This window comes from Cololabis saira, chromosome 15 (genome assembly GCF_033807715.1).
Source record: "Cololabis saira isolate AMF1-May2022 chromosome 15, fColSai1.1, whole genome shotgun sequence".
Taxonomy (NCBI): Eukaryota; Metazoa; Chordata; class Actinopteri; order Beloniformes; family Belonidae; genus Cololabis; species Cololabis saira.
This window is the reverse complement of record NC_084601.1, coordinates 32,744,484-32,765,694: the sequence shown is the minus strand read 5'-3', so window position 1 is coordinate 32,765,694 and position 21,211 is coordinate 32,744,484. Positions and strand designations below refer to the sequence as shown.

The following is a 21,211-nucleotide window of genomic DNA, read 5'->3' as shown; positions in this document are numbered from 1 at the left end:
GATGCTTTGAAATCTTTGCCCGGGAGAAACTCTTCTGATAAGATCCAAGCTCGTGTCTCGCTGCTCTCAGTCTTATCGTGGCGTAAGACTTCAAACGTGAAACTTCCTCTCACATCGCCACCGTGGCAGCAGTTTAACTTTTCCTGACTCAGTTTTTAACGTCCCACACAACTGATTCCATCCCTGTTAATGTCTGATTTTAGGCTGACAAATGTAATACATGTTTTTTAGGATCCGTTTGTCATAACTGGTTTATCATACACCTCACTGTGATCCCCACTTGATGAGAAATGTATGCTGATTTGAAGGCAAAGGATCGTCGTTCCAAATACTCATTTAGATTTTTCTTTGGTTTCTTCAGTTTGCTTATGTAAAGTGATAATAAAAAACACAATTTAACAATTTTAAAGCATTTTAAAGCAAGTTTTCAACTGTACATACAGTGCAAAGAAAGCCCATAAAGCAAAAAATAGGAAACCACTGAGTGTGTCATGTAAAGTCCCCTTGCTGTCAAAGATAAGTCATAACAAGCCCCGGGGTCACCTGAACCAGGACTAACTTTATAACAAGGAAGATTTTTATTTTCATGTTGAGGATGGAGGTTTAGGGTGTCTGATTCACTAACCAAGCTGGTCATGCAGGAGAGAAACCTGAAACCTGAAGACTCCGTCTCCGTCCAGCTCTAACAACCACAGGTTCCCTCGGTCCAACACCAAACACAGAAACATGGTGGAAGCCACTTATCTTATTTACTTTGTGGAACCAGTTTCATCTCATGTTAGCCAAACTTCTTCTTCTTTATGATTACTTAGTTTTAGATCTATATCATCAGGACTAGTTAATTTATTTGCTTAAAATTTGTTTTAAACATGCAACACAGGGCATAGAAATAAAATACAAACACAAACAGATGTCTGGTGTTTTTTTATTTTCTATTTGATAAACGTAACCAATAAAGCAACCTTTAGTCTCTCTGATAATAAATGTAGGTTTATGGCGGCAGCAGCCGCTTATTATGTTGAACATTTATTTATCTTTATCATATACCAGGTCATGAAAGGGAAAACTGGTATCATGACTGGGTTTTTTTCTTGATAAGAGGAGACAATCATAAAAGGAAAGTCTGTAAAATAAATAAAAAACTTCTGAGGGACAAAACACAGTTTATTCTTTACAGACTATTATTTACAGTAAAACATCTCAGTCACTTCTGAACACCTCTGTCACATCACGTTAACTCGATCTCCTGCACAGTCAAGCGTCGGCAGTTCCTCCCGTAGGCGAGCTCTGCTCGGTGAAGAGCTCCTCTCTCAGTTTGTAGTAGCTCCCCCTCAGGTCCATCAGCTCCTGGTGAGTCCCCTGCTCCTTAACTTTACCTCCACTAATCACAACAATCTGATCGGCCTTCTCAATGGTCTTCAGCCGGTGGGCGATCACCAGAAGGGTTTGGTTGGGGCAGCGGGCCAGGGCCTGCAGAACCTGCACAGAGGCAATGGCCGAGATATTCATGATCTTATTCTTCCTGCCAAACAGGTTTTTTTTTTCTTCGTAGCACAAAACATAAATAAAGGATGTTTGAAGAAAAAGTTGCGTGAACCCATCAATTCATCTCTTCAACTTTTGTTCAAACTTAGGTCATTGAAACCTAAATTTGTCTCGCTGCATGACAGTTTGACCCATCTAGACATGCAATATTTTACTTTAAAAAGACACATTAATGTGGTCCAGCATATTTAAAGGAAACAGCACATGAATCTGTCAACTCCTTCAAGGGTATTTGTGGATGTTTGGGATTTTTTTTATTCAGGATATTTGAACTTTGAGCAAGTAAAACAATATGGACATTGGATTTCCCTCAATCAGATCACCTTGCAACATACCTTGTTTTCACTCTCAGTGTCCAGAGAGCTGGTTATTTCATCCAATATGAGGACCTTGGGTTGCCTGATCAGAGCTCGAGCAATGCCGATCCTCTGCCTCTCGCTCTTGGATAACTGGCTGCCACCCTCACCCACCTCTGTGGAAAGGGACGACGTTGTAAAATCATGACTGAATGACGGTCACATGGTGTAAAATTAAAAAAAAAACAAAAAAAAACACACTTGCAGAATGGCATGGATGTCACTAACCTCCAAAATACTTTACATGTATCTATGTGACACTGTTGCATCTACAAATTTTAAATATCCAAAATAAAACAAACTTTCCTTCATCTCCATCAGATGTTTTCTGTCATCACTGATCTAATGTCCTTCAAGCACAAAAATTGGTTTCAGCTGCACTAAAATCAGCATTACAGCATTTACCTGTATCATAACCTTTCTCCCGCTCCTGAATAAAGTCATGGGCGTTGGCTTTGCGCGCTGCTTCCTCAATCTCATGAAGGGAGCAGTCAGCAAGCCCGTAGGCGATGTTATCTCTGATGGAGCCGGAGAAGAGCACAGGCTCCTGGCTCACCACCGCGATCTGTTAAACACACAGTATACAGTAAAACTACCTGTTTTCTTTATTATACACGATCATCTTTGCTAAAGCATGGGATATAAACATCTCTTCAATAATTATTGATGACTGCAGGAATAAACCCAAGCTAAAAAGAAAAGGTCAACAAAATATCTTATTAAAATAATTACATGATTAACAAAAGTGTGAATAATAAAGACCTTCTTGTGGAAGAAATGGTGGTCGTAGGATTTCAGTGGTTCCCCATCCAGAAGAATTTCTCCACTTTGAGGTTCGTAGAATCTCTCCAGCAGACTCACACAAGTGCTTTTTCCTTCCCCAGATGGACCCACGAGAGCCGTCATCTGACCCGGTTTCAGCTCCAAGGAGAAGTCCTGCGACGAGAAGAAAGTTGTTTTTACTTTTTACTTTTAGGTGCCTTAACACTTAAGAATACTTAGACCATAAAAACAATTCATCAATAAATGAACAGGATTAAATGTTGAGGATGACAGTCAGACTCTTAACCTGAAGAGAAAGAGAAACGTACGCATTTCGACGCACAGCTTATATTTCCTGCATGACGCTGTCCAAACCAAAACCAAAGCATTAACAGTAGTTCCTTACCTGGAGCACTATCTTGCTGGGATTTGCAGGATACGCAAAGTTGAGGCGACAGTAGCTGACATGTCCGCTCAGATGATCGCGCTTGAGTTTCCCGTCTGTGCTGACTTGAGGTTTGCGATCCAGATACTCAAATACTTTACCAGCGGCCATCACTGAGTTCAGCATGTCACCGAAGATGTAGGTGAGCGTCTGGAAGATGACAACCAAACACACATTATATTAATAATAATAATAATAATAATTCATTTTATTTAGCGGCGCCTTTCAAGTCACCCAAGGTCACCTTACAGAATAAAAACAAAAACAATAAAATACAATAGAAATACAAATACAGGAAATACAATAGAAATACAATAGAAATTATAATACATACACACATACACATTACATACAATGGACAACCGAGGAGCAACAGTACAGATAACAGAACAGTATGGTGGGAAGTAGTGTGTGGTGACCAGTCAAAGTGAATGGGCAAGTTTAAACAGGTGAGTCTTGAGTTGTGTTTTGAAGGTGGTGATGGAGTCTATTTGTTTTATGTATGGGGGGAGGGAGTTCCAGAGTCTGGGTGCCGTGCAACTAAAAGCTCGGGCACCCATGCTGCTAAGGTGTGAGGTGGGAGTGAAAAGAAGTCCAGCAGAGGTTGAGCGGAGGGTACGGGAGGGGGTGTATTCTTTCAGTAGGTCACAGAGGTAAGTGGGGGCTAGGTTGTGAAGGGCTTTGTGGGTGAGGAGGAGGTTTTTGTAAATGATGCGGTATTGGACTGGGAGCCAGTGGAGATATTAGTTAAGTTTCAAAGCCCACAGGGGGGCAAACCCATGTGGCTTGTCCTCTTGTAGCGGCTGGCCTACAACTGCCCCTGAAAGAAGCCTAGGTCTGGCTCCAGGGTGGGGCCCGGGTAACCGTTTACCTGGGGAGGGACGTTGAATTCTTGGAACTATGCAGTAATGCAGAGTTTAGGCTAGGTTACCCTAGCCTAGTGGTCCTTATTCATGAACTTTGAGTAAGGACCAAAGAAAGAAATCACAAAGTGGCACAAAGTGGCCGAAAATGTTTTTCTCTGCAGGGTGCTGCCTGGACTCTTCTTTAGAGATAATCTGTTATCTCATCACGGCCCTTGTCTCTTGGGTCCTACTGGGTCTGTTGTTGGCACCGGTGCTCTGATATAATGAGGATGTTTGTGGCAGTAATCAATGATGATAATAACCGCCATTGTTATTGTAACAATTACCATTAAAAACATAAATTTTCAGAACTTTATATATATATACATATATTCATATTTATTATATGTGAATGAGTGTTTATTGGTATGTGTATATATATGTATATATATATATATATATATATATATATATATATATATATATATATATATATACAGAGCCGTCTGGGAGATTTGCGAGGCCCTGTGCAAAATGGCCGGGGGGGGCCCTCAAAATTTTTGGGTTTTTCGAAAAACCCAAAAACCCCAAAATCTTTGGGTTTTTCGGGTCGGATCGGGTGTCTATATGCGCAATTTTAACTCTCCAATTAGCAAAATACTGGATACCTTCCCCTGCCTCATCATCATCTCTTGCCTCGACGCGGGGCCCCACGGCTGTTTGAGACCCAGTCGGATCGGTGATTTTTGTAACAAATTTATCAAAGAAGCCTTTCAGAGAGGCATTAAACTCTTCCATTTTCTTTAGTTTTTTTTCTTTTTTCATCCCCTGATGGAAATTTCATGAATCTGTCTCATTCTCTCGACATTGTGTGACAGTTTGTTCCAACTCCAGCCGTCTGGATCAGAGCACCTTGTGTCTGCGCTTGGTCTGACGCAGTTGTATTGTACAACAGACACGCGCATCATTGCACATATATTTATATTGATATGCACAGACTAGTACACATTTAGGTCTGTAATGGAACGTGACTGTTGATATTTATAAGGGAAAAAAGGAAAAAAAAAAAACTTTTTTTTTTTCTTCAATTTTTTCAATTTTTTTTTTCAAAAACGGCCCATAGCGCGAGGCCCCTTGGGGCGCGAGGCCCTGTGCGGTTGCACGGTTCGCACACCCCTTGCGGCAGCCCTGTGTGTATATATATATATATATATATATATATATATATATATATTAAAGCACATGTACATGCCTATATGTATATTACATTCAAGAATAAATATAGCTACCTATATATGGAGGATTTTTTTGTGCCAAAATTAAATAAATAAATACATCATTAATTAATTAAATTGGGAATGAAATATATAATTAATTAATTAAATGTGTCATTAATTAATTAAAATTAGAATGAAATATGTCATTAATTAACGAAATCATTAATTCAATTTGTCATTAATTAATTAAATGCAGTTTTACATTTCATGATTCACACGCAACACGAAATCATTAATGAAATGTGTCATTAATTAATTAAATGCTGAAATAATAAATATATAGTTTTACTTAAAATGAATTGTATTTTAATTAATTAATGACATATTTCATTCTAATTTTAATTAATTAATGACACATTTAATTAATTAATGATATATTTCATTCCCATTTTAATTAATTAATGATGTATTTATTTATTTAATTTTGGCACAAAAAATCCTCCATACCTATACAAGTGTCCTAGTCATTAATATATAATATATATGTGATATATTACACAACACAGAATATATAATATCTGAAGAAATGATAAATGTAGGACGATTACCGGTATGTACCCCCAAATTTCACATTGGTCTTTATTACACCATTTTTTCTTACTCAACAACAAATAATATGTTTGTGTACTAGTTGACCGCATGTATACAACTTTATATAAGTATATTTACATATGTAAACATACTTAGTTAAAGATACTTAGATATACTCAGTTAAAGATACTTGTATGTATATTATATAATTTTGATGTAACTGACATGTATCAAGAACGCTCCTCTCCTTTTCTCTGTCCTCTTCTGTCACAAATACCTGGTCGTCCTATGTCTCCTTTTAATCCATCACAACACATTACACACTCATTCATACACACTACAACGCATCACACAGTCACCAAGCTGAACCCATCGCTGTCTTGTCCTTTCTTCCCTGCTCTTTCCTGGTCTTTCAGTCTTTCGGTCCTTTTTTACATAATTGTTTATTCTTTATCTTTTTTTTCTTTTTTCAATAAAAATGGCTAGACTGTCAACAGGGCTGGTGAAGGAAAAACACTCACTCACACCCATGCACACACAAAAAAACCCTCTGTTGCAAGATTTAAATACATATATATGTGGCTTTTAAAGAGCATATTGTAGGTTAGAATTTTTTCAAAAATGATACCTGACCTTATGTGAAAATGACTAAGTGAGAAGTTAATGTAGGATTTAATATGTTTTACAAGACATAAGGGCACTTATTCAGAGGAAAAAGTGGCTGATTTTAGCCAAGTTCCTACAAACGCTTTTTTTTTTCGACCACCGCGTCATATGACGTAGCACTGGGGAGACGTCTCCACAGCTCTGCCCCATCTGACTGCCCAGACCCGTACACACGTAGCCGGGTATCTGCTAAACCGAAGATATTTTCCTACGTTTGGACCTGTCATCCACATGAAAACGCAAATAAACGAATGTTTAAAAAAACTCCAGGCAAAGGGAAGATTTTTGAAAACTCCTGGTGTAAACAGAGACAACCGGAGTTTTGCGTTTTTCGAACGTCACATTATGCTCCAAAACAACAACAAATCTGCTCTGAGTCTGACGTCTAACGTGCGATCCAGAACTGCAGATGATCCACCATCTGTACTCCAAGCTATTTATTAAATAAATGGCCTCTGCTCTTGACACCGTTACACCGACGCGGAGCCTACGCCGTAGGGTACGCGGCGACGCGCAGCAGGGCTGCAGCTGGGCTGCAGCTGGGCTGCGTCGATTAACGCGGCAGCTCCGCGGCGGACACGGGGAAACTCCAGCTCGTTGCCCGAGGAGGAGGCGCGGATCCGGGGAAGCGGCGCAGCTTCCCCAGGGCTGCATCTGTGCTGCAGCTGGGCTGCGTCGATAACACGGCAGCTCCGCGGCGGACACGGGGAAACTCCAGCTCGTTATCCGAGGAGGAGGCGCGGATCCCTGGGAAGCGGCGCAACAGAGGCGGCCCGGAGGCTGGAAGACCAGATGATCTACAGGTTTGGAATGCTTATGAAAGTGGTCGAAAACGCAGATCTTCGGTTCTGTGTGGAAGGTTTTTTTTTTTAACAACCATGTAATGTGGATAAACGAAGGGGGGGAAGTATTCGGTTTTAAAAATACCCGGCTATTTCGGATGCTTTAATCAGAAAAAAGAGAAGATGATAAGCCTGTTTTCTGTTTAGAAAGTACAAACGTAGCCAGATTACAAGGACTCACCCGTTTTTAAGGAGTTATTTTCGGAGTTTCTTTCAGGAGCACGGAGCAGGAGTGCTGCAGTGAATAAAGGCGGATTTATGGTTCCGCGTAAAATCGACGGCCTACGGTGTAGGGTACGCGGCGCACGCAGCGTTCTGTGCGTCGCTGCGTAACCTACGCCGTAGGGTCTGCGTTGGTGTAACCCGGACCCATAAATCAGCCTTTTAAAAAGCGAGTTTCAGCTGTCAATCAAAAGAACGTGGGGGGACTAACGGGTAACGTAATTATAAGGCTGTGGCCCGTCATATTGGTGTGAATACACATTCACAACCTCTTCAGTGTCACAAATAACATTAAGATCCACTATTTTTCCTATTGTTGAATTCACCGCGCTCCCCAATGCGACGTCACTTCCGGTTCAGCTTTTTCAGATGCGGAAGTAAAATACTCTCACAAAAACAACTCCAGAGGTCACTGTAGTACCGTATTTTCGCGACCATATGGCGCACTGTGTGGAAAGGCGCACCCTCAGTTTTGTGTGTCATTTTTGGTTTTAAAACACACATATGGCGCACCGACCCAAAAGGCGCCGTCTACGGAGACGAGCTGCACACACGCACGCTGCAGAACACACACGCGCTAAAAATACAGCGGAAGCAAAACTTAGTTTGATATTTTATTTCACTTTTCACATCAATCAAACCCTTCAAAGGTTTATATTCTGTTTCTGCATTAAAGAATTAAAAAAAAACACCGGGTTGCTGCACATAAACCTGTCTCAGCCACTGATCATCTCCTCATCCATCCAGCCCTTTTCATTTCACTCTGGCTGGAAAAGTCTCTTTAGGGAACGCTTTTCTTTTAAAAATCCCGACCGCGGCGGTCCCGGGTCCCGCTCCCCGTTTGCTCCCTCGCGCTGGACCGGGTCCCGGGTCCCGGTCCCGGTCCGCCCCCCCCCGCGCTGGTCCCGCGGCGGTCCCGGGTCCCGGGACCGCCGCGCTGGACCCGCTCACACACACGCGCTGTCGGGGAGCCGGTACTGGGTTGTATGCGACAGGAGCTCCGTTAATTCAGCTGCCAGTCCGAATTTCCAGACCTGTCTCAGCTTCTTGATCATCATCCTTTCATCCAGCCCCCTCTTTTCATTCACCCTTATAATGACTCCGGCTGGAAATGTCTTATGCAAAGTTTTTCTTTTAAAAATCCCCATACAGTTTCTGTCCATCAGCTGCGCCAGGCAAGCGCCACATAAACCAGTAAGTGTGTGTCGCGCTGCGAAAAACACCCGCGCATGTCGGGATCCGGTACCGGGTTTATAACCGACAGATTTGGCTGCAAATTTCGGAGGGTGAAGCTGATCTGACCTGAGACAGACCCCAGAAATCTCTGCTCGTAAAACGGCCGGGAACCAGGTCATCGGACCCGCTTTGGGAACCAGGAAGTCGGCTGCAGCAGCGCGCATCACCGCGCTGCTCCAGCCGCGGCTTTAACCGGGGAAAGTGACCGCTTCCGACCGGCCGGGACCGGAGGAGCCCACATGGACTTGTAGTAGGGACTCCCGGGGTAAGAGCACCGGCACTTCAGCCGGATCTGCCCCGGGATGCGGCGATCGGACCCGCAAACCCACGGCAGGTGCATCCTCGGTTCTGACATGCAAAACACACGCGCTGCAGAACACGCACACACAAGTGTGCTTATTTAAATAGAGCGGAGCAAAACTTAGTTTGGTTGTATTTTACACATCAAGCAAATCCTTAAAAGTTTTCATCATCTGTTACCGCATTAAACAGCTCAGTGGATGGTCTTATTCACGTCGCAACTCACGGGGGCTTCACCCGCCCCCTTCTCTTTTTACAGTTCTCATGGTGGCCGGCCTTACATTACCGTAATTCAGGTAATAGACACGGCGCACCGTTTCTTAAGGCGCCCGGCACATTTAAAAAAAAAAAAAAAAAAAAAAAGTTGCGCCTTATGGTCGCGAAAATACGGTATATATTTATGCGTATTTCAATGAAAATTCAGTTCCTACATTATTTTCCTACACATTGATTCACAGGGGTCTCCAACCTGCAATATGCTCTTTAAGTTCTGCCAAAACTTGGCGTTAACCATTAGTATATATATGCAGACAAAAACGGGGGTGGGGATAATCTGAATTCAGTCATCCAAGAAGGAGTAGACCTGCTAGCCCTCACCACCAAGAGGAGTCAGTTAAGATGGTTCAGGCATCCGGTAAGGATGTCTACTGTCCAGCAGGAGAAGGCCTCAAGAAAGACCCAAGACACACCCAAGTTTAGCAGAAGAGAAGGAGAAGGTGGCCGTGGAGAGGAAACTCTGAGCCCCTTCGATTAGGTCATCTCCCAGATCCAAACCTGGATAGGTGGAAGTTAAAGGAGGGATGGAAACTCCTCATGATTCAGTGGCTTGTAGAATCAGCTGTAGAAGCAATGATTTAAAATAACAATTTTTTGTGTGATGCTTGTCACATTGTTGTATAGGACATTTGGCTCTCTTTTATTACAATTCTGCTTCAGTTGATTGAGGTTTGCAGGTATGTTTTATGCACAGTTCTATGGAGGTCCCACCACAACATCTCTATCAGGTTAAATCCTGAACTTTGACGTCATTCATTTTCTTTTCGTCTTACGTTTATTTCAGGGTTGACTCAGTGACTAGGTGTCCAGGTCATGTGGTTACAGGAGAAGTCCCAACCATCACACTCCCACCACTGTGCTTAACAGTTGGTGTTTGAGTCAATATGCTGAGTTTGATGGGCTGTGTGTTATGATCTAAAATAATTATCCACTCTGGTCTCAACTATCTGAATAATATTTTCTTAAAAGACACACCTGAATGCTCAAGAGCACCAAACTGCTGAAAGTTGTTTAAATGCTCAGACTTACTCCCTTAATTGTAACCAAAGCAATATGTATAAATTTTTCATACTGCAACAAAATATCAGTTCGTTTTTATCAAAATAAATATTAATTGAGAATAACAGAGATAGATCCTTTAGCAGCTATAACCTTTAGACCTTGTAAGGATCACAAGATTTATTTATTTGCTGATAATTAGAACATTGAAATTGAAAGAGTTTGTGTATTTTAGTCTTTTTTTGTTTTTGTTTTTAATGGCTGCAACAGCTGCCATAACCCCCAGAAACTGCAAATATCAGCAGACAGCATCAGCATCAGGACCTACCCTAATGTTGTCTCCAAGATCTGACTGGTAGAGGATGAAAGAAACCAAGTTTCCTGTGGTCATCTGTCCTTTTTGGATGAAAAGTCTGCCATAGTATAACATGAAGACCTGCATGGCCAACCCTGTCAACTAAAAAAACATGCATAGGAAGAAATTATTATTTAAAAAAATGGTGACATGAAAATACAGGCGGAACAGTACTTGATATCCTAAAATGGGCACACAAAACAAACATCTCACCCTCCGTAGGAGCAAGTAAACAGCCGTGATGGTGTCTCGGCGGGTCTTCAGGATGTGTGTTTCCATTAAGCGTTTGTCATAACGATGAGCTTCTTGTTTTTCTGTGTTGAAACTCCGCACTGCACGAATACCAAACACTGCTTCATTTGCAGCATCATTTGCACGAGCCATGGAGTCCTGCATTGCCTGGGACAACCTCTGACAGACAAATAAGGAAGAAAGAAACAATGATTTACAATTGCAACTAACAAAATAATCATCAGAGTTATGGTACCAGCAGATTTTTAGACTTTATCTGTCACGGGTGTGGTTTGTTGAGGACCCAAACGCAGGAGGCAGGAGTTGCAAAAAAACAGGATTTATTTACCAAAAAGAACCAAAAATGCTGCAGAGCAGGATTAACAAAAACAAGAGAGCAAAAACCAAAAACCTGACAGGACACATGGAGGAAGGAAACAGTACGGACCGACATGGAAAGACAAGACCAGATATACCCAGGGGACAACGAAACACAGGTGGGGACAATCAGGGCAGATGGAACACAGGAGGAGCAGAACTGAAAACACAAACTGGGGGAAGTGTCAAACCCTGACATTACCCCCCCTCAAGGGACAGATCCCAGATGTCCCAACGCCCCAACCCAGGGCGGGCGGAGGGGGCCCGGAGGGGGCCCAGGCCAACACGCTGCCAAAGTTCCGGGGGCTGTCCTCGGGGCCGGATAGACGGCGAGACAGTTCAGGAGGCTGTCCTCGAGGCCTAGGCTTGGGCCTTGGCGTGGGACTTGGACGTGGAACTTGGCTGTGGCGTGGAACTTGGCTTGGGGGCAGACAGGATACGAGGAGCCGGCTGCGGGGGAACCCGGGTCCTCGACGCTGGCTGCGGGGGCCCGGGACCATCACTGGAGCAGGGGCTGATGCGTCCAGGACCACCGCCGACACAGGAGACGATGCGCCCAGGACCACCGCCGGAACAGAGGCTAGCTGGGGCTGGGGCTGGGGCTGGGGCTGGCGCCGTCGTCGTCTCCCCTGAGCCTGAAGGCTCCTGGGCCCACCCTGAGCCAGGCGTGTTCCCCGGAAGGGGGACTCCTGGCCCTCGGCAGGAGGGTCCCCCCTTATGAGCCTGGTCCTGCTCAAGGTTTCTTCCCTCCTAAAGGGGAGTTTTTCCTTGCCACTGTTTGGCTTAAGGTTTTTCTCCCACTAGGGGAGTTTTTACCTGCCATTGTTTATGTAATAATTGCTCGGGGGTCATGTTCTAGGTATGGGTCTCTGGAAAGCGTCTAGAGACAACTCTGTTGTATTAGACGCTATATAAATAAAATTGAATTGAATTGAATTGAATCCTCCTAGAACAAGCGCATGTTTTTCCCACAGGGAAATGAGCTCTCCCGCTGGGTCCATATTGGTCCGTCCGTTCTGTCACGGGTGTGGTTTGTTGAGGACCCAAACGCAGGAGAGCAGGAGGCAGGAGTTGCAAAAAACCAGGATTTATTTACCAAAAACAAGAACCAAAAACGCTGCAGAGCAGGATTAACAAAAACAAAAGAGCAAAAACCAAAAACCTGACAGGACACATGGAGGAAGGAAACAGTACGGTCCGACATGGAGCAGGGAAAGACAAGACCAGATAAACACAGGAGGAGCAGAACTGAAAACACAAACTGGGGGAAATGTCAAACCCTGACATTTACAGTCTACAGTTCTCATTTGCTGTTACCTGATAGTGTGTGTCATAGATGTTCTGTATAAGACCAGTGATCGGCGTCTCCATCAGTACAAGGAATGTGAGCTTCCACGACAGATTCATCATCAGAGAGATCATGCCCATTGTCTTGATGAAAGTCCTCAGCAGCACGTTGATGTTCAGACCCACTGTTTTCGCCATCAGGGTGGTGTCCTTAGACAACCTGGATGTTATTTCACCTGCACATATTTTTTTAAAAGTGAATTCATCTTGTCTAGTCCATTTATTTTGATGTGATTCATGCATAAGACTGATTTACCTGTTTTTGTCGTCTCAAAGAATCCAACTTCCTGTTTTGTTAAAGCCTCAAACAGCTTCCCTTTTATTCTGCATGTGTATGAACTGATGGCACAAAGTAGCAGACCGCCTCTGCAGCCAGCACTCACAGAACTAAGAAAACAGAAAGAGGTGCGCTACTACACAGATACAAGCAGGGGGGGTAATGTGGAGAGGAAACAAAACATTGTTTCACACCTTCCCACAGAGTACAGGCCCATGAAGAGGAGCGCAGTTAGGAACTCATTTTGTTGGTAATGATTGCCAAGGACATCAATGACCCTCCCCGTGTAGAATGGGATGAACATCTCACCTGAAAGGAGCAAGTCACATGGAGATGTAGCCTATCTGTCAGGTAATTCTCATGAATCTAATGTCATTACCACTATCCCCACCAGTAGAAATGTAAACCAAAAACATAGATAGAGCTTCTTTCTAAAGTGGTTTCTTTTATCCAAGATCCACGTGAACATGTATTTATCTACAATTTACTCACAGATAGCTGCCAGTGACAGGAACACAAGGCCCACAGCCAGCAGCGGATAATCAGGTTTTAGAAGACGGATGACTCTCATGAACAGAACTCTGGACTTCTGCTTGTTTTCTTTAGTAGCGGCCGCCGGGTCGGTGTCGGGGACGGTGATCTCCCAGAAGAGCGCAGCGGCCAGAGCCGCGCCGGCGCACAGCAGCCAGCAGCGCGGCTCCGCGGGGCCGCACTGGCCGTCCTGGCGGTGGAGCGCCCTGGTCCCGGTCTCCAGCACCGCTGGAAGTAAGCTGTACGCGGTTATGAACCTAACAAGCATTGGTCTGAGGTCCCCGAGCGTGAGCAGAGTTACAACACTCACTGCCGACCACCGGAGAGCCGCGGAGAGCCACGCAAGTCCAAGATGCCCAAACGCGCGCTGGATACCCGCAAATCCCGATGCGTAAAACAAGCAAACGTCCACGCAAACCGCGAGGAACAGAGCCACCACTTTCTGAATGATCGGTACAGCCATTTTTCAGCAAAGCTTGTCCTCGTATGACCGTCTCTGCTGCGCAGCTTGTGTTTTAGTTTTTATTTAGTTTTGGTTTCACTTTCTGGGAGGATTAGGGGTTTCCCTTAAACCCAAACAGCAGCGGGACTGACTGAAGCAGGACAGTATGTAGGCTATGTAGTAAGTAAGACCTTAAAGATGTTGCGCACATTAAATATATCTTTTTATCACCCGGCATCCTCTCTTTCACCCCACTGATCATTCTTTAACATTTAAAGCCATTTAAAGCCTTCAGGCTAAAAAAAACAATAAAAAAACCTTTGCAGATCAAGTAATGTAATATTTAAGTAGCCTTTTAGAACCAACATGTCCAAAAAAGTCAATCGGAACTGCATTTTAAAGTGTAATCACATAATATCCTGTATTTGGGATTGAATCACAATAAACTTTACATCCTTCTTAATTAAGGAAGAACATTTCTTATGAGAGTGGCTCTCAGGCCAACATCAGGGCTGCTCATTGCACAGGTCACTAATCCATTGCAGGGCCACAAACAACCACACCCACTCACATCCACTTCTGTTTTACAATCATCATGTAACCTGACACATTTTCTGACTGAGGAATACCCAGAAAAACCCTTTAAAGGCCCTGACACACCAAGCCGACTGTCGGCCGTCGGGACGTCGATGAGCGTCGGTGCGCGTCTGTCGGCCTAGTTTTCCCGGTGTGTCCCGCACGTCGCCACAGGTCGGCCTCCCGTCGGGAGCTTTTCAGCGGTGTCGGCGGTTGGTCAAACAGCTCACTCTGTGATTGGCTGTTCCGAGAATTTCCCAGAATGCTTTTCGTTGTCATTTGCAGACTGAATAAAAAAAAAAACCATGGCGGACATTTCTTATTTTTAAGTGAATAAAATCAATATTTTGAGTTAGTTTCTGCATAAAAATGCGTTTTGATTACATTTCTAGCGAGAAATATATATTTTACTTTCATAATATTCACTCAGTGAATGTATATAATCACTTGCTTTCCCGTCTTTCCCGTACGCTGTACCCTACGCCGTAGGCTCTGCGTCGATTTAACGCGGAACCATAAATCAGCTCCGGAGCCGGCAGGCAGAAATCCCGAAATTTTCGGGGCAAATTTCTTAACAGGCGTAGCTACAATAGATTTCATCTATTAAACCAACATTTATCTTCCTAAATGATTTATTTCAGCCAGCGGTAATTCTCCACAGAGCTGCAGGTTTCTCCCCGGGACGACGGCAGGTTGACCTGGCGATCACGTCTATACGCCGTCTTTGCGGTGTGTTCAAGTGCTTCTTTTTGAGCCCGACCCAGCCCGACACAGGCGACACGAGGCGACACAGCAGTCAGCCAACAGCGGGCGACGTCGGGTTGGTGTGTCCTCGGCTTAAGGCACAGGGAGAACATGCATGTAACAGAGAAAGGCCTCTGCTGAGACTGAGTTAACCTCCATTTATTTTCTCACAATTTATTTATTACTATCTTACTAAACTTCAAATACCTTAAATAACTTTGGAAATTCAAGACAAATAACATTTTTGTTTTCTTTTATTAAAATTGATGTAATTCTTCACTTATTCAATGTTAACAGTTCATGAATGTAGACTGTTGACAGCAGTGACAGGAATAAACAGGGCAGCGTGGCTGTGGGGGAAACGAATGTGTCACTGGTCAAAGAAAGTGGGTAAGTCGTTTCCAAGTATGACCTTCTCGTCCGTGCTATGTTCATCGATGGTGACCATGTAGGCCACGCCCCCACTGGAGCCGTCACGGTTCATTGCCAAAGACAGGGCTGCAGGGAAGAGAGGACAACAAGAGGTTTGATTGATGAGAAATGTAAGTTTCATTAGAGAAATGACTAATATCCAATATGATGCCTAAATAAACATGTAATTTCTCAGTTTAGCAAATGAAAGAATGTAGGAATAAACTTACTGTTAACCACAAACTTCTGGCACTCCTCCTTGCTCATTCCTCTGCGATACTCGGCATCAACAAACCCGTAAACATATGAGCTGCCTGAACCACCGATGGCGAAAGGTTGCCTGGTCAGGAGCCCATTCAGGGTGGCAAACACCTAGACGTCAAAGAGCACAAAATCTCAAGCCTGAAATTCTTTGTGAACAACGTAGAGCAGGTCTACCAAGGGCACAGGTCCTCAACTGCCCCTATCCCCTGGTGTGCCACAAGGCTCTATTGTTGGCATAAGCTTTCTTTTCATTTATATGCTAATGACCTCCAGGTCTTCATGCCAGTGCTCCCAAATGGTGAAACCTCTTTTGATTAGAGATGCACCAATCAGGATTTTGAGGGCCGATCAACGATCTCCGATCACCAAAATCAGTATCTGCCGATCCCGATATTGCCGATCACCGATCACAGCGTGAAATCCACAAATCCGTCAATATTGTTGTCTCATGTACAACACTGACATTGTATTATTAGGTATAAAAATTAGGAGATGAGAAAGTATCATGAATTGTCCGTTTTATTTCAGGCTGAGGCAATATTTCACCTTCTAGAGACTCTTAGAGATGACTTAGACTTGTGTAGCTTATTAGCTTCAGCTTTCCTGTGGTAATAATTATGTACAACATGTCACCAACACAGACAACAGCAGACATGTCACTCTCTAAAAGTTGATACAAGTTGTAAACTATAAACCTTAGTTTTCCTGTGGAAAAGGGAATTACATCTTAAAATAAAAAATTAATTATAAATTATTAAGCTTTGTAAAAGCTTTAGCGATAGCATCCACCGTGTGGGAGGAAACTCTTGTGAGTGAAGCAAAACTCTTCAGACTAGAACTCCTTGTCACTCGTGAAGCGACTGACACGATTGTTGTCCTGCATAAAACTTTGGATGTGACTGTATATAGTTTGGTAAAACTCCGGCGGACGTTCATCAGTGAAATATTTACGACGCTGCAGCGTGTACCACGGATCAAAGCAGCTTACGACGCGTTTAAACCCAATGTCTTCTACAATAGAAAGCGGCTGATTATTTAATTATCTTACGATGTAGTTCTTTATTTTTCTTGCTATTGCTGCTGTCGTTTATAGGTCTCTGTTACAGGTGAGTTAGTGGCGTTGCTGCACGCTCCTGTTCTTTATATAGTCCTTGACTTGAGAAACTTTCAAATGTCTTATCAGCTTCGTTGTGTTGAAATTATTTTGTAACATTCCCCCTCGGGGTATTTCCTTTGCACACACTTAGCAAACTGCTAATTTGTTGTCCTATTCGGACATTGTAAAACTCCCATACCGGCGAGGACACCTCGGTCTGAGGTATAGGAAGGTATAGGTATAGGTTTGTTGTTGTAAACGTCATTGGATCGGCCTGCTTTGAACTATGATTTTGAGAAACGCCGATCAAAACTGATAGGGCATTATCAGCCGATACCAATCGGTTGCCAATCGATCGGTGCATCTCTACTCTTGATTGGCTGATATAAATCAATGGCCATCCCAAAACTTTCTTCATTTGAATGAATGTAAAATTTAAAACATACTCTGCTGTACCTCATATTTAAAGTGAAAAATTTAAGGGTGAATTTTGACAGAGAATTAAATTTGACCAACAAGTTGATGCTGTTGTGAAAGCGAACCTTTCCCAGCTTCATGCTTTAACCAAAGTGAAGCCCTTCTTGTCCTGCTATGATCTGCAAGAGGTGGCGATACATGCTTTTATCAGCTCACAAATTGACTACTAGAAAACCATTTACATTTACACTGGTATTGTACAGTCGTCACTCCATCACCTGCAACTGGTGTAAGATGCAGCTGCCTGTCTTTTAACGCGTTCATCCAGATTCACTGCCGTCACCCCAACTCTTTACACTCTCCCCTGGCCCCTTGTTTATTACTGTGATGGTTTTAAATCAATACACTAATGGTACTTAATGGCCTTGCTCCACCTTATTTATCTGAACATCTAACTATCCACCGCCCCAGAGGAGCGCTCCGGTCGTCTGTTTTAATGCTGCTAGAGGTCTCCAGCTCCCGGTACGAGCAGCGGGGTGATCATTCATTTACTATTACAGCTCTTAAACTTTGGAAGTCATTGTACTTTTTGCAGCAGGTCAAGTTGCTTCTCTACAGCACCTGTGATGGGTTTCTGAGTTTCCTGGGTGCAATACATTTTTGAATAGAGAAGATCTCCAAATTACTGTTTATTTTTGTTAGTTTAATATTTAATTTCTGTTACCCTGGTGCACTTGTTTATTTTTCAGTTTGAAGCTTAGTTCTGAAAATGATGCACATATCACCTTAAAAATCAATAAGGACGATTCTGCCAGTCCATGTTACTGATGGGGAATCTATGAACCTGGTGTCTACTCACAAACTATTATTCCTATCACCCACTCAGAGTAAATATAACAGAAAAAATTATTATCAGATTTAGCAATATCTTTCATAAATTATTTCTTATTTAAAGCTTGATTGTCCCCCCTCCTGCTGTTGATCACTGACCTGTCCTCCATCTCGTCTGTCCCAGCCGGCTACGATGAGATGTGCTGACAGCTCCTCCTTGTACTTGTACGAGATGTTTCTCACCAGAGACGCAGCTGAACGAACCTGCGGGTCCTCGCCTATCTCCATACTAACACAAGACATAACATTTAAAATTCTATAATTCTATAATGTATCATTGCATACCATGTTTCAAACAAGGAATGCTTTCATTTCCATTATTAATTGCCAGGAGAGCTGTCTTATTAAGGTGGAAAGATCCAGCTCCCCCTTTACATTCACACTGGTTAAGGGATATTATGTTGTGTATGGACTTGGAAAAGATAACATTTACTGTACCGAGGTTCTGAAAATAGATTTTATAAAGTTTGGCATTCCTTCTTGACTGTTTATTAGGAATATAATACAGTTGTCTCTGAGTACCCCCCCTCCCTTTTTTTTTAAATTATTTTTATTTATTTAATTAATCTATTTTTTATCTTTTAATTTATTTTATTGACTATTTTATTTTATTCATTCATTTAATCTCTTTTTTAAACATATTTGTGGATAATATATTCTGTTGTCATCAGGTTATCTGAAATGGCATTATTTATTTGAGGTATCTCTTTTTCCAGTTTGTGTTAGTTTGTTATTTATGTATTTTAATTTAGTTTAGTTCGTGGATGTGTATGCTCTCTGGGGACTTGTTCGTGGGTTAAAATCTGTTAAAATTTGACCATATCTGTCAATATATTGCTAATAATCAATAAAAAGACATTTGAAATAAAGAAATGTAGCATTGCAGCATTTGGTACGTAAATTGATGAAGAAAAAAAAACAACCTTTTTGGTAACTGTATGTCCTTGTGTTAGTCTGGTATAAGTTAGATAGGTTAGACAGGTTCTTGTACATTATTTCATACTGAAAGCAGCAATTGTTAATTTTGGATCCTGCCTGGACAAGCAATGAATCTGTGTATTAATGCAGACAACAGAGCCATTTGATTATGCCATTTGATGCAAAATCACCAATAAGAGTTGAAGTGGTGAATGTTTCTGAATAGTAATATTCAATATACAAACTTAGTTTTACCTCATTCAGAATTTTATGACAATTGTGCATCGGAAAAATATTGGAACATGACAAAGATCTGTTAAAATAAGAAGTGCTGAAAAGAAGCACAGAGGGACGTTGTTCAGCTAATAAGTCATCTGTCAGTGATGTGATTGGGTATAAAGAACATCTTAGAGAGGCAGGGTCTCTCTGAAGGAAAGGGGGTCAGAGATCCAGTCTGTTTTCTTTCAATTAATTGAAGAACATTACTGTACATTTGAGATGAAATATCCTTTTAAAACATGTCAGTGGCTACAGGTACCACTGAACCTATTCTAAACTCAAGACTAAGTTCATGTCCACTGAAATTCACAACTCAAAAACTTTACACAAACTGGAGAAATGTACATTTCAACAGCAGCCTCGTAGCCTAGTCCCAGTTTAGAGGCATGTGAGGTAGTGATGGTTAAAGAAATCCAGACAGTTGGAAAAAAAAGTAAATAAAGCCTTGATGAGTCTTTCGCTGTAAAGAAGCTGAACCGTTTCTTTCAAATGAATGTTACCTTGTTTGAACAAAAATACATGACAGTCTGCTGTCGGTGTATATTTTACCTGTGGACATCCAGCTGATAGTTGACTATCTCAGCGATGGTCTGCGCATCTGCTGCAGATCCAGACAGAGCACAGTAGATCTTGTCATGAAGGGGAGACAGTTTGTTCATCACCCGGTTCACCACTGCTTCCCTGGATGGAGGATCGCGGAGGAAAGTAAGATGCAGAATTGGAAATGCAAGGAGAAGAAAACATAAGTAACCGAAATGACTTTGGTAACATCAAGCATGGTATGATGCAGAGTAAACAGGCCACCAAGTGAATGCAGACACACCAACTCACCCTGCAGATACTCTGGAGTCAGACCCCAGCACGACTCCTCCATTATACTCGATGGCAATAATTGTTGTCTAAACACGGACAAAACACATATTCAGAGGTGAATTATCCTCCTTGTATCTTTAATTTGATGAACAGCATGAAAAAGCACCGAATGGTTGTCTTACCCCCGTTTTCACCTCCTCGGACTGCCACTGCGTCTCCGCTTCTCCCAGCATGGTGAAACTGCGAAACTGCGACAAAACACGCAGCTGGAGTCTGGAAACGAACCGTCGAGCCTCTTCTTACCAGGACACCTATTTCACTGCCCGAAATCAGATCTAGATGTGTTTGGTTTGCCCACACGGTCCTGGCATAAAAGATTAGATGGACTCCATGTTTTTCTGAATAGTGTCGAAAGTGAAAGTTTAACTGTTCCTCCTCGGCGAGCTGCAAACCAGTCACACTCAGCCCTGCAGGGCAGAGATGTCCAACATGGTGTGTCACATCATTCGAAAAAGGTTAATCAATTTGACCGATCAGTCGGTAAATAGATTGAAATATTTTTTTTAAATGTTTAAGAGTGTTTTTTATTATTATTTAAAACTAATGGTATACACAATCCATGAGAACAGAAAGACACCACCTTTACTCCACTGACCACTCATATTTGTAAATGTAGTTCCTTGCCTTAAAAAAATCTCAGCTAATTTGAAAATATCATCCATTTATTGAATATACGGTGTCGAACGGGACAATACACTGTGACGTCACCTGTAGGTTTATCTGGAGAGTGCATGTAAATCTTGACTTATTTTTTCACTGTGACATATCCAAAAAATTCTGGAGTGATCTTGAGTTTCATTTTTTCAATGCTGCTAAATATGTTCATTTACTTAACATTAAAGATATTATTTGTTACTTTGATTATCCTAAATATCGTGC

The 21,211-nt window shown here is 42.5% G+C and overlaps 2 protein-coding genes across 2 annotated transcripts; both read right to left on the bottom strand.

The window, feature by feature from the left end:
* Window positions 1–1,143: 1,143 nt before the first annotated feature.
* Window positions 1,144–13,949, bottom strand: tap2a (transporter associated with antigen processing, subunit type a). The gene is made up of 11 exons (XM_061741403.1): window positions 13,383–13,949; window positions 13,085–13,199; window positions 12,870–13,000; window positions 12,584–12,789; window positions 10,871–11,068; window positions 10,631–10,759; window positions 3,070–3,258; window positions 2,664–2,837; window positions 2,307–2,466; window positions 1,881–2,017; window positions 1,144–1,479 (listed from the first exon to the last, which is right to left on the bottom strand). The coding sequence occupies exons 1-11, from the start codon at window positions 13,882–13,884 to the stop codon at window positions 1,255–1,257; spliced, it is 2,166 nt and encodes a 721-aa protein (XP_061597387.1). The 5' UTR covers window positions 13,885–13,949; the 3' UTR covers window positions 1,144–1,254.
* Window positions 13,950–15,419: 1,470 nt separating this feature from the next.
* psmb9a (proteasome 20S subunit beta 9a) lies at window positions 15,420–20,730 on the bottom strand. Its single transcript, XM_061741402.1, has 6 exons — window positions 20,455–20,730; window positions 20,291–20,358; window positions 20,009–20,140; window positions 18,362–18,491; window positions 15,825–15,966; window positions 15,420–15,681 (listed from the first exon to the last, which is right to left on the bottom strand). Exons 1-6 carry the CDS (start codon window positions 20,503–20,505, stop codon window positions 15,554–15,556), a joined length of 651 nt encoding a protein of 216 aa, XP_061597386.1. The 5' UTR covers window positions 20,506–20,730; the 3' UTR covers window positions 15,420–15,553.
* Window positions 20,731–21,211: the final 481 nt, after the last annotated feature.

Coding starts and splice junctions, on each gene's coding strand:
- tap2a (XM_061741403.1), bottom strand. CDS start 13,884: ATGGCTGTACCGATCATTCAGAAAGTGGTGGCTCTGTTCCTCGCGGTT. Junction 11,069..12,583: donor TCTATGACACACACTATCAG/GTAACAGCAAAT, acceptor TTTGTCTGTCAG/AGGTTGTCCCAGGCAATGCA. Junction 1,480..1,880: donor ACACTGAGAGTGAAAACAAG/GTATGTTGCAAG, acceptor GCCTCTGTGCAG/GTTCTGCAGGCCCTGGCCCG.
- psmb9a (XM_061741402.1), bottom strand. CDS start 20,505: ATGCTGGGAGAAGCGGAGACGCAGTGGCAGTCCGAGGAGGTGAAAACG. Junction 20,359..20,454: donor CCGAGGAGGTGAAAACGGGG/GTAAGACAACCA, acceptor GTCCGTGTTTAG/ACAACAATTATTGCCATCGA. Junction 15,682..15,824: donor CCAGAAGTTTGTGGTTAACA/GTAAGTTTATTC, acceptor TCTTCCCTGCAG/CCCTGTCTTTGGCAATGAAC.